Source organism: Podarcis erhardii (assembly GCF_964252035.2).
Source record: "Podarcis erhardii genome assembly, chromosome: 6".
Taxonomy (NCBI): domain Eukaryota; kingdom Metazoa; phylum Chordata; class Lepidosauria; order Squamata; family Lacertidae; genus Podarcis; species Podarcis erhardii.
In genome coordinates, this window is record NC_138510.1 from 51872041 (window position 1) to 51884857 (window position 12817).

The 12817-nt window shown below is 40.7% G+C and overlaps 1 protein-coding gene across 2 annotated transcripts in view; it reads right to left on the reverse strand.

Annotated features, from left to right (window-relative positions):
• ERI3 (ERI1 exoribonuclease family member 3) overlaps positions 1-12817 on the reverse strand; it is a 201504-nt gene that overhangs the window by 159784 nt on the left and 28903 nt on the right. For both annotated transcript variants that reach the window (XM_081865602.1, XM_081865601.1), the window contains exon 3: positions 2300-2416. In XM_081865602.1, coding sequence (XP_081721728.1) covers positions 2300-2416 — 117 coding nt within the window. The remainder of the gene's footprint in view (positions 1-2299; positions 2417-12817) is intronic.

A 12817-nucleotide genomic window follows, 5' to 3' on the forward strand; every position in this document is an offset into this window, starting at 1 on the left:
CATATACCTTTTAGGGGGAATTTTTAATTTTCAGAATGCAACGTTCCTCTAGGTGGACTCCTGAAGTTCATCAAGTCATTATTAGGTGGAATTTTAAGAAGAGAGGGGGTCAGAGAGGCTGCATTCTTGAAACTGTTTTAATATTAATCCATAGTTTAATTAGGTAATAGCAGATGCCTACAGGCTTCACATACTCTTGAAAAGGAAAATAAGTGTGTATGTTAACCGTTCTATGCCTCTTTCATTCCTTTTCTGTGTTATGAGAGAAAAAAAATTCCCTAACCACCTGGCTTTAATAGTAGCCAGAATTTGAGCACTTTACACCACAGGCCATTGTGGAAGAGTACAGTGTAGTATGGAAAAAAGAAACTATGTAAGTTGGTCCATGTCTTCTAGCTCCCTCTGTTGACAAAGTATTTCTGGCCCTGTGAGCTAGGTTATCTAGGAAAAAAACCAGCATTAGCCCAGACTCACAATTCTGTTTAATTCCACATCAGTAAAATAGATCTCATGGTGCTCCAGGCAACAAGTCACATTTTTCAGATAACTCCACAGAAATTTGGATAAAGGTGTGCAATTAGTCAATTTGCCACATATGCTTCCCTTTGCCTTGGCAAGCCCTGCAGCTTTCCCTTATGGAAATGGCGAAGACAGAAGAGGGCAGCACACCAGACACTTCAAGACAATGTCAACAGCATGGATTTTCCTCTGGTGTTTATCTCGTACACCATCGTATTTCTAGCTTGAGACAGCTTGCTGATTACATAAGCACTTGTCTCTGGCGTACCATCAGATAATCAGACCTGGCCTTTCTGTGCAGACAAAAAGACCTATAAAGCTTACTGTCTATAAGTAGAGGTGCAGAGACAAAGCCTTTTACCAGCATTTAGCAAAATCAGTGCTTTGGGGAAAGCATAGAGGAGGGTTGCCGTTCACAGCTATTTAGACAAAAGCTTACAATAAGAGGTGAGAGAGAGGATACACAGGGGAACAGAAGAATAAGGGGCTCATTAGGTGACCCAGGAGCTGTGTAGCCTGCTACCCATGCTATCATTCACCACACTAGACACTACCATGACAGCAAAAAACGCTGGCAGAAGATGGGAAAGGATTTAAATACCCTTGAATGTCATACAAAAGGGAGAAGTTGGGCCACGTTCACCTTGTCCCATCATAGTAACATGCAAAGACATGACATGCACCTGTTGAAATGATACCATGCATGCATCTGCTCAAAATGCCACATTTTGTATGGAAAATTGCAAGCAGAAATTCTGCTTACATTAGAGCAATAGCCTTCCCTTTCCCCCATGCCATTTCCAATTGCTGTCTTTGATACAGAAGTTGATCTAGGTATCAGGATCCCAGCACTGAATAGATTATGAGCATCATGTACAGTAGTTTGTCTTGAATATTTCACTGTACCACAACTTCTTTTCTTCTCCATTTTAAAACTAGGAAATAACTAGGTTATTTTGGTGAGGAAGCCAATACACCAGACTTACCAGCAAAGTTTTAGCATTATATGAATTAGCCTGGAGAGTTGATGGCATACACTCTCCCCTCTCTTCTTTTCATGTGTAGCAATTCCCTCTCCCTTTCCTAACTTGCAGCAAACCATAATCCAGGGTTTAATTTTTTAAACATTATTTTTACTCTTTAAAAATGCTCCAAGAAAGGAGAGGGGAAAAGTGGCTTCATGATTGGCACAAGGGCCAGCCAATCAATGCAATGCAAATCCAGCTTCTGTTGAACATCAGAAAAACAGTTTCCCCTGAGTTTAGTCTGGAGCAAATGATTTTACACGCACTTCAGAGTGGGCTCACTGGTAAAATTATGTACATCTAGATGCATCCTGAATTTGGCAGCCATATTTAATCAATGCACAAACTACTTCCTGCTGAACTGAAGTTTTTGCATGGGAACTGGACAGTGGCAGGAAGGCAATAAGGAAACTGGGGGAAATATGTTGAACCAGTGTCAGTGGCTACGGCTGTTTAAGGTACAAATCTGATCCTGCTGCAAATTCTCACTAGTTCCAAAGCTTGTACTAGAAACTGCCTAAACATTTTCCACCATTTCTCCATGATGAGGAGAGCTAGAAAATGAGTTACAGCTATCAATCTTAGCTTTGTAAAAATCAAACTCCCTAAACTACTTCAATGATACAAGTATCTCAGCAACTAAGTAATGCATTCTAGTGCACTAATAAAAACAAACAATAAGCTAAGATTTCAGCAACTGCAGGGAAACTGCAGCAACAAGAAATATTCAACTCTAGGAAAATGAAGTGTTTTACCTCTGTGCAGAAAGGTGTGAGCTGTGGATGGACCACTGGCTGCACATACATATGGAAGGTGGATTCAATCTCCATTGTCCGACCATTTAGCTTCAGGATGGGGAACTCAATGATCTCCTACAATAAGAAAATTAATACATTAAATGTTACTTTTAAAAAAGATTCAGGGAAGTTAAAAGGCAAGCTACAACTGAAAGGAAAGTACATGTAATATCTGACAAAGAGCAGTAGTCAGGATGGGAACAATGGCTTGAAATCGAAACCGAAGAACTACAAGCAGAATGAAATGAAATGGGGATTTCCTGCCCCCTCCATCCTGCTGAGCCCCCTGCGCCCCTCAAAAAACCACTCAGGAGGGTCACTGAATGCAACACAGAAGACTGCAGCAACATGAGCAGAATTCCCTGCTGTTATGGCTCTGTTGGATGGATCCAAGACAAAGGGATTTTTCTCAAAGGACCTCACCATTCTACACAGATGGGCAAATTTAGTTCAATTTATTATTGCATCCCTTCTCCAGGACTTATTTTTTGCAGCCACAACACTCTCAAAAATCTTGCACTGAAGCCAACCACCCACTGATTACGGCACGTAATTGTGCCTACCATGTGGGCAGGATAGGCAGCAAAGAAGGCCTATTTTGCTGCTGCCACTTCATCCTCTACTAGTCATTTGTCACTCTGCTTTGCAGTGATCTTAATGCCCTAGTTGGTGGAGAACCATATGAGGTGTCTAATGTCACAACTGGCTGGGCTTTGTGGGATCAGCTTCAGTTGATGCAGCCTGAGGACGTTGACAAGTTGCTTGCAGCTATGCGTCAAAACTGCTTACTTGAGCTCAGTTCCTCAGTGATAATAAAACTTAGCCAGAAGGGCATGGCTAGGTGGATCCAAGCATGGTGAATGCGCATTAAATGGCAGGGTGGTGTCTGCTGCTGTGAAAGAGGCAGTAGTGTGTCTATGCCTAAAATTGTTCGCCCTGTGCCCACTAGTCTGGCTATCAACTGGTTTCTAATACACCTTTCTTGGGAAGTTGGTGTGCAGCTGTAGGCATGCTTAGATGAAACTTGATTATCTAGACCCATTTCAGTCTGGTTTCAGACCTGCTTTTGGGAACGAATCAGCCTTGATCACCCTAATGGATGGCCTTTACTGGGAGAAGGCTAAAGGGAGTGTGGCATTGCTTCATCAGCTTGATCTCTGTTATTTTTATACCATCAACCATGATATTCTCCTGGACTGGCTCCGTGGGATGCTCTGGAAGTAAAAAATGCTATTGCCTGCTATTGCCTGTTTACTACATTTCTGTAGATCTTATTAAAATTGTTAGCATTAAATATTATCATTACTTATTATATGTGGCCATCTGTTACATGATACTTTGCAAAGAGCAGGCTTCACAAGTTCCTACCCAAGGGGGCTTTAAACCTAAGAATACACACATGAAATAGAGGAAAGGGAGAAAAATGTACATTGCATGTAAATATACAAATAAACTTCAGCTCACATACCACAATATCATCCCATTTGTCCCAGGTGCAAATATCTAGAACTGTAGGCACAGCCTGTTGGGTTTCCGCTTTTGAGAAACTCTTCCACAGAAACTCAAGACAAATGTTAGACTATCTTCCACCCACACACCATATCCATATATACACAAACACTCATGTACATAACCCTGTACACTGTAGACATTATTATGTTCTGTGGTAAATTTATACTGATAAGAAGGAAAGAGAAACAACAGCATGTTCGACTATTTGAAAAATCAAAAATTTACATGGGCTTGTTAATAAAAAGTTTAAGCAAATGCAGTTATGATAGATTTAGCAATTATTAAAATATACACATGGAATTTAAAAAAAACACCCAAGGAATAAAAACGATAAACTCCTTTGTCTCTTTCCTCCACACTCCACCCCCTCCCGAGTTTAATGTAAGAGGAGTGACAATTTGCTTGGTGTCTTTAAAGGATAATTTGTCTGCGTTATTTAATAGAGAAGCATGATGCTGGGGCTCTGGAGTGCAAATGAGCCCACTGAGTGATAGCCAAGCATCGAGCCTCTCAAATCACTTGTGGAGAAAAGAGAGAATAAAAAAAATTGCTTTTTAATATTCAAAAACAGTTTGCAAAATTTAATCGAAAGCACAGCAAAAGCTAACATTTTTACCACTTTGACATTTTTATTAGTGCTTTCATAAATTTTTAAAACATGAATAGAATTAGTTTAAAAACAACAACAAAAAAACTGCCTGAAAACATCTGGAAGAGGGAAAAGACGATGAAAGAGAAAAAGAAAAGCTCCTCTGCCAGGCAACATTTGCATCTTAAGAAGCCAACTGCTGCTGTGCGGGCACTGAACAAAGCTTTTGGGCCATGACCATACCATCACTGCCCATCCTGACTTGTGAGGTCATAAATGTCAGGCAATGACATCAGTATGCTGAGAAAGCAACATGTATACAACAAACAACTTTAAGATTTTGACTGTGTATCCCTCCTTTGGAAATAAAAAAGGAAGATAAAGAAAAAAGGAACCTATGATTAAATTCTGTAAATACTCATCTTAAGCTTTTATTCAGTGGGCACCAATATAGAATTTATTAAAACATAGGATATACAGAGCTCTAATCCTGCAAACTATATTTAGGAGAGGTAGGTATCACAACACCACCCTCTATATCAGAGGCAGGAGAACTGTAGAGAGATAGGAAGAGTGAGGAGAATTTTTCTATTTACAATTTAAAAGTATGAAAAAAATCAGAAAGATATTAAACACTCAAGAGCAAAGTTAAGATGTAACTGCTTTTCAGCATTCTGCTATTATAAAGCAAAGAAAAGTATACTGCTAGGGAAAATAGATACTATTTGTCAGATGAAATGAATTTTAGTATAGGGAATCTCCATGATGAGGGCAGACCACCTGTACAAATTTCAAATAATTCAGATTAAAATGCCTTAGTTACAGCAGCTTACAAATTTTGGCTGGAGTGATTTTTGCCACTTCCAACTTTTTTGTTTGTTTCTGGCCAATAGATAATGTATCTTTTAAGACAACAGTAGTACATGACCAGGACAAAATTCAATAGGTACAATTTTACCGCTTGCTATAAACACACACTAAATTCCTGTTCAGTGATCAGCAATTATAGGAAGGGTGATAACTGTTACAGAAGGTGCACTTCACAGCATTTCCTTTAAAAAGCGGTGGGGGGCATTTTAGAAATCAAAAGATTTTTAGTTTAAGAAAGGCGTTCAGGCACCAAAAAATATAGAGATTGAAAATTAAGGGCTTGCACCTTAACTTCTGCAGAATGTAAGCTTTCTAGTCTTTCTATAGGCTCACATGCTGCATTCATATGCCCACAACTAGAGCAGAGTATGCCTGAAAAACTGATGTGCTGATAATACCCATTAGTAACTTTGCTCAATTTACTTTTGATTCAACATGCACATGAGCGGGGTCTGCAGTTGATAGCAAATTTGCATGAGCTCGGTTGTCATAATTTAACATAGCATATATTGTATTAAACAACAACATGTCACTGCTCCTATTTCAATACAACCACAAGCTGTAACCAGGGTTTGTTGTGGGGCTTGGAGAGACAAGCCACAAGTCTCTGTTTGGAGAGCATGCTAAGTAAAACCCTGGCTTAGCTCACAGGAGTGCAGAAGGAAGACTGGGAAAGGGGTCGGTGGCAGATGTTCTTCTCCAGAAACGTCCTGCTCTCCCCTCATCCTGTGCAATTCACCTCAAGGAACACTCCTCAGGTAGAGAAACAACATATGGGTATACACCCCCACCTTCAAGTTTCCCTTTCCCCACCACGCTATATGCCCCCTGCTCACCCACGAGCCTCATGCAACACACAGCAAGAAGTGGACATGGTCTGTCAGTGATAGGGCTTTTAACAGCATCAAGCCTGCCTAAATCTCTCTCTTCTACTACTCCTAGCAGGTCAACTCATGGGACAACAGATGATCTTAGGCATTAAGGGAGACAGACCCAGGCAAGCAGCACAACTTCAGGAGGGCTAGTTTAAAACAGCTGGAGGAAATAAAATGAACAAGTAAGTCTGAAAATTTTTATGATAGCCCAAATTATTGCCGGCCTATGAAAACTATCAGACTACAAAAGACTGACAGGGAAAAAATCAGATGCCCTCGGGGAAAAATACAACAGCTTTACTTTCCCACCTCCTTTTCTTGGCTTTCTTGAAAGGAGCAGAAAGGGCCTTCCCAAAAGGCTGTTATCCCAAAGATTGGGGGGGGGGCAGAGAGAGAGAGAGCGAGGGAGGGAGAGAGAGAGAGAGCGCAATGACTTTTTCTTCCAGTGTCTGACAGTGTTTGTTCCACCGGTATCTACAACAACAGATACCAGCCCTATGAAATCAGCACCACTGCTCACTAACAACGTTAACCAGCCCCACAATGAAATGTAACCTGTGACACCCTGCGCTACTTTCCATTTAAAACTTCCATTTGAAGCACAGCAGAATTTGGGGAGCCTGCTGTCCATCCTGCTAATAAAGACAAGTGTTGGGACCTTTAAAGCTGCCATTCATCTTACGCCTTTATTAATTTCCATTTTCCTAAACCCATGATACATCATGAAATTAGGAGCTGACATTCCTGCAGAAACAAAAATATCTATCAAACATAAAGAGGGAGAAAAAGCGCTCCATTACCCAGAATTTATGGCTTAAAGCCGATCTGTTTCCACTTTTTTTACAAGCATATGGTTTGTTTTAGATAGCCAAAATGTTATTACAGATCTAGAATTTCATTAGGAGCTATTATGAAATGGTAAGCACTTACACACACACAAACAACAGGCTGTGTTTCAGAGCACATAGACACAGACTGGCAACTTATCCAGCTTTCAAGTACTAGAATACATTCACACTGTCAACCCAATTCACAAAGAATTGATGGGGAAAGAAGAACAGAGAGAGGCTGGAGGTTCACGTGGTTGACCTAGCTTGAGCAAAGGGAGTTGGTGCTGCAACAGTACCACCACATGAGGTACAGGGACAGTTAAGAACGTTTCTGACTGAACCAAATTGGTAGTGCAAGTACAAAAAAAAGCATATTTTGGAAGTTCAATCCACCTTTGGCTTTCCACCAATTTAAACACTCTCTTTCTTAGCATTCCTGTTTTGTTTTTTTTAAGTGAATCATGTCACTTAAGTCAGGCACGTTCCATCAGCAGAATATTATCCGTGTTCTGGCCACACCACCTCTCTTCCAAACTCTGACCTAACAAAGGAAATCCCCACCCCCTGCAAAGTCTTTTGCGCTGCATTAAGCCCCAGATTTTGCCCACTGCTGACAGATTAGCAATCCAGGACATGACACTCATTTGCTTAAAGAACCCCATGACACCAGCACCTCAAACACTGAGCCTAGTCATCCCACTGCACTTTCCAGCCAAGCAATAACTGTTGTATGCCCAAATTGTGCACTGTCTATTTTTGCTTTAGGATTTTGCCACAATGCCAGCACAAGTTCACTACAACATGAGATACTACAACTATTACTCAAGGAATTATTATGCCATTCCCTTAAACTATAAACAGAGTGAAACCTGTTTCTGTCTGCAAAGCACACTGTCACAATCTAACTAAAAAGGAAGGCAAGGATTCAAATTGCTGGTGATGAAATAATAATCTTTTTAATTCTCTCTATCCATTATTATGAAATCTGTCTACAATTACTTGATTTGAAAACGTCTGCACATAGCCCCAACTCATGCACAAACATATTTGCATTTATATGGTGGGAACACAGTTTCTCATAGCAATTCTAACCTATAAGAGAAACACTAAAAATCAGCTCAACACACACACACACACACACACACACACACACACACAGAGTGTGTAGAGAAAAAAGTTATAAATACTCTTACCAAACATGCCTGCTTTAAATCATTTTGTACACAAAAGTCTGCAGTACTTGCGTTCTAAGGAGTTGGCAGCCCATGAAGTGTTTCTGACCCACCACCCTCAGAGGAAAACACACACGCACATGCACACACAGGCAGCCCCCTTATGTAATTTGCCTACCCCACAAAAAGTCGTCAAGAAACAGATGGGAGGCTGAATCTCAACTGGCCTGTTGAAAACTTAAAAGAACTTCCCTTTCCAAGGGATTAGGAAAATTCATGAGGGCCTGTGATTTCAGCACTATAAACCCACCCTATATTTCACTCCACCCTCCTAAAGAAAAAAAAGCACAACCTCCTTAGCATGATGTCGCTAAGACAAGGAAAAGGGGGGGACGGGACCTAAGGCTCTAGAAACTGTGAGCTTTCTTGCTGAAAGGAAAAGCTACAAGCTTAACTACCTAAACAACTTCTGAAGAAATCTTGACTTGGGAACACAACGAAAAGAATTACACCGATATCCACAGCGGAACACTTTGTCCACAATATTGGAGGACCTTATTAGATTACAGAAATAAAATACCCACAAAAACATTCAGACTCTCAAATGTTTATCTGAGCAGTGGACAAGAAGCACTCAAAGATCAGTATAAATTTATTGGCAGTGGATAAGATTACCCTATTCAGTTCAAAAAACCACAATTGAGAATAATGTATTTCTGCCCCCCGCAACCGCCCTTGCCATTTTTATAAATAAATATAAAAAAATGAAAGATGCCACGGGAAAATCAGAGCTGACTGTTCTTCCTGCAATAAAAAAGCCCAGTGCCGCTGATAGTAAGAGATGTTTCTGATAAGAGAAAGGGCAGCATTCCTTACTTAAAAGACATCCTATTTGCACCTCCAAGAGAGGAAGGAAGTCAGAGTTTCAGCGGCAGCAGCTCATTTCATTCAACAGTTTTTCTCCTATTCTTTGAAAAAGACAAGAAAAAGTCATTTTATGTACAAGGAGCTTGTTTCTTAAACAAACACTTGTGTTTTTGATTTACACCACAGGCTGCTCCTAAATAATTTATGGCGGGTTAAATTTATTGCATAGCCCTGGCCGGCTGCAAATTCGAATTGCCAAATAATTAGATTTTAGGGCAATGCTTATAAATTATCCGCCGATTTGTCCGGACTTGTTTGTCAGTCGCTTTGTGCTCCAGGTCATCTTTGGCATTTTGCTGTTTGTGTTTTAATTGCTGATTTACACTTTGACAGATGAGAGTTGATGCCTCCAAGTTGGGGAGGGGGAGTAAGAGATGTGATAGAAGAATCGGAGATCGTAGAAGGCAGGGGTACCATCCCCCATCTTTTTTTCAAAGGCAATTAGAAGAAGGGACAGCATGTGGACAGTACTGGCCTAGTGAATTTTTAATTATTATTTTAATGAGAGCTGGCTGAGTTGAGCAGTCCTACACTGGCCTCCAGGGGTAATGGACAACATGGCTAAACAGCCGTCTACCCCCACCCCACAGAGAGACACACAAATACACCCTCAAAAATTCTACAGAACTGACCACACAGACTCATTACAAGAAGGAAAAGCCACTACTGTATTAGTTTAATGAAGGGTCATTAACTATTCCAACACACATTTACATATATTGCCATTCCAGCTCAACACATCTGTCTTGAAATACTTAAACCGGTATGTTAATCAGGTATACCAAAAAGCCTTTCTAGAGAGTAGTCAATTCCAAATTACATTTGCTGCAGCTACCTGGAAAAAATAAATATGCATACTATATATGTAACAACATGCACACAGAACATAGAATTTTAAATTTAACTGAATTGTCAAATGTATATGCGCAGGAGAAGCAAGAAAAGGCCAATTACATAAATGCTTAAAAGTTCCATGAATAAGGTTTAACAACACAGTAAAGTGGCATGAGATAATGAACCAGAAAAAGACAATTATATGCTAATTTCTGCTGCCAGAGTTCTGAATTCTATGCTTTCCCCTGTAACTTTTTCAATTCATAACCTTTGCCATTTCACACCATTAATAAATCCTAAATTTAACATACTAACTTAAAGTACTGTGTCCCAAGCATCTCCTCCTCTTAAGTCCAATTCTACAATATATCTCTGATTTGGTTGCCTTTACACTCTTCATAATATCTAGCTACATTCACTCTGCAGTAAATCACTGGCCTTTGAAACTTGAGGTGTGTGCTTTTAGAACTCATCCTATTCCTTATAATTGTACAGTAGTTTGTTTTAACTGTTTTTAAGTCTGGAGTTCAAACTGTTGAAACCTGCCCTGGGACCTGCTGGAGAAGGGCAAGTAATAATTTATTACTCCTACCACCCCCTTTTAAACACAAAATCATTATCATTCAAAAATTTAGGAACCTCAAAATGCAGTATAGTAACCATCCACTGAGGTCACTGTTGAATCACAAACCATACTACTTAGTGTGAGCTGAAGTTCACAAGTTTAAAATTAATACAATTTTTCATAAATGAAACAGGGATGAAGTGTTAAAAAGAAAATTTATGCAAAGGCCTATAAGACTACACAGGTTGCCTTAAGTGAAGAATCCAATCTGTATAGTTCAACCAAGACTGGAAACAAAGAGACAAAATCTGAATTTTAAAAAATGTTTAGAAAGAAGGCAGGAATCAAGAATGACTCTTCAACAGGTATTAAGAAACAAGTTTAATATGGACAGAATGCCGCAGAGCTTGGGACCCTCAGGCCCATGGGCTGAATGCAGTCCTACAGGCCTCTCTATCCAGTTCTCAGGGCTCTTCCCCAGGCCATGCTCCCTCCACAAATACTTCTGCCTGGCTGGAATGTATCCTTCAACTGTGATAATGCCTCTTGCTTGCCTGCATAAACCTCTGATTTGTGTGTGACTAAAATGTACCCTGGTGCACTAACGTAAGAGCCACATCCACACCCACTTTTGCAATACTGGCATGCTGACTCCAGAAAAGCTGACCATGAGGAAATCCAGCCTTCAGGCTTACCCCTGAAGTAGATGGGATACCCATACACAGGCAGCCAGGACACCTTTGGTGAAGGCTGTTCTCCAACTGGAGCACTCACAGATCACAAAAGTAGAAGAAGATGAGGAGGGGGAGACACAGGCACTTCTTGTACTATTACATATTTCTTTCCTCTAAAGCAGGAATGGCTAACCCCCAGTTCAGGAAATTGATAACAGGTCCCCAAGGAATTTCTTCTGGCCCCAGAAGACCAGAAGATTTTGTCAGCTCTAGTAAAAAAGGGGGGGAAGTAGACATAGCACTCGTTAATAACCCCCTCCTCAACTAATCTGCACAGATCTACTGAGAAGAGGCTGTGTGCCTGTATGTACAAGCAAGATTGTGTATGAAAGAGTGTGGTGTGGCCACAACACCCACCACTGACACGCAACCCTCATCGAGTGTTGGTCAAGGGTGAAAGTGGCCCTCAGACCAAAAAAGTTAGTCATCCCTGCTTTAAGGCAGATGGTGGAGAATATTGTTTAAGATAGGATACCAGGCTCAGTAAACTGCTACCTTTATCCTAGCAAGGCTATTCTTATGTGGGAATTTGCCAGAGTCATAAAATGGAATGTGCAAGCGAAATGGAGGAACCAGAGTAATGTAGAAAATAATATTAATGACCTTGAATGTCAGGAAAACAGTATGAACCAAAGCATGTCTCCGAGTCAATTCATATAACCACTGGATGTGTATTAGCTGCTTGAAATTCCTTTACATGCCAGCTCACTGTCCCTGGCTAGCCGCTCCATACAAATACCACCAGAGCAAAAGTCACATGTCAATAAACAAATGCTACATTGGTACCTGGTTTTCCATATATGGCACTGTCTGTACACCATTGTCTTGTCACAGGAAAAGAACTAGCGGGCAGGAACTTCAAGTAGTTACCACATATACGAAATGGTTGTATGAGGTTTCTGAACTCCAAAGAATGTAGTGCATGTGCCTGAGGCATAGACTTAGACAAGGCAAAGAATCTAGGGACACACACTCTTAGACTTATGATCAAGAATGCCACCCATCAGACTGTATACACTACAATGCAACTACACAAAGCTACTGATGTAACAGGAAATGTCATTTTTGGTGACCATTAGTGAGAGCCATAATAAAGAAATAAATCTGAGTACCTCCAGAGCACATGGCTCTGGAATTCTTGGGGCACTTTGCTGCCTTTTTAAAAACTAAATTGCTTGAAGATTGTTACATAGAACAATTGCACTAGTAGCAACGTTACATTAATTAAACATTAAACCAACTAGCACTGCTACAAGCAAAAAAAATTAAATACACCCTCACTAGATGAGATACATTGGACACTGCCTTTTTCTGCTACTGGAGCTGAGCATTTTCTTTTACTGCAGATTTTAAGCTATTAACTAAATTTGTAAGCACTAGTAGCCCATGTCAAAGGATTCTTACAAACTTGGAGCTGTGAACGCTGTTCTCAAAGCTCCCCCGCAGGGATCTGGCAAGGTGGGGCCTTGTCACTGGCGGAGGAAGGGGGGGGAGCGCACTGCCCCCGGCAGCGCAATCCCGGTGGGATGTGATCATGGCTGTCCCCCCACCCGCGCTGGGCGTCACGC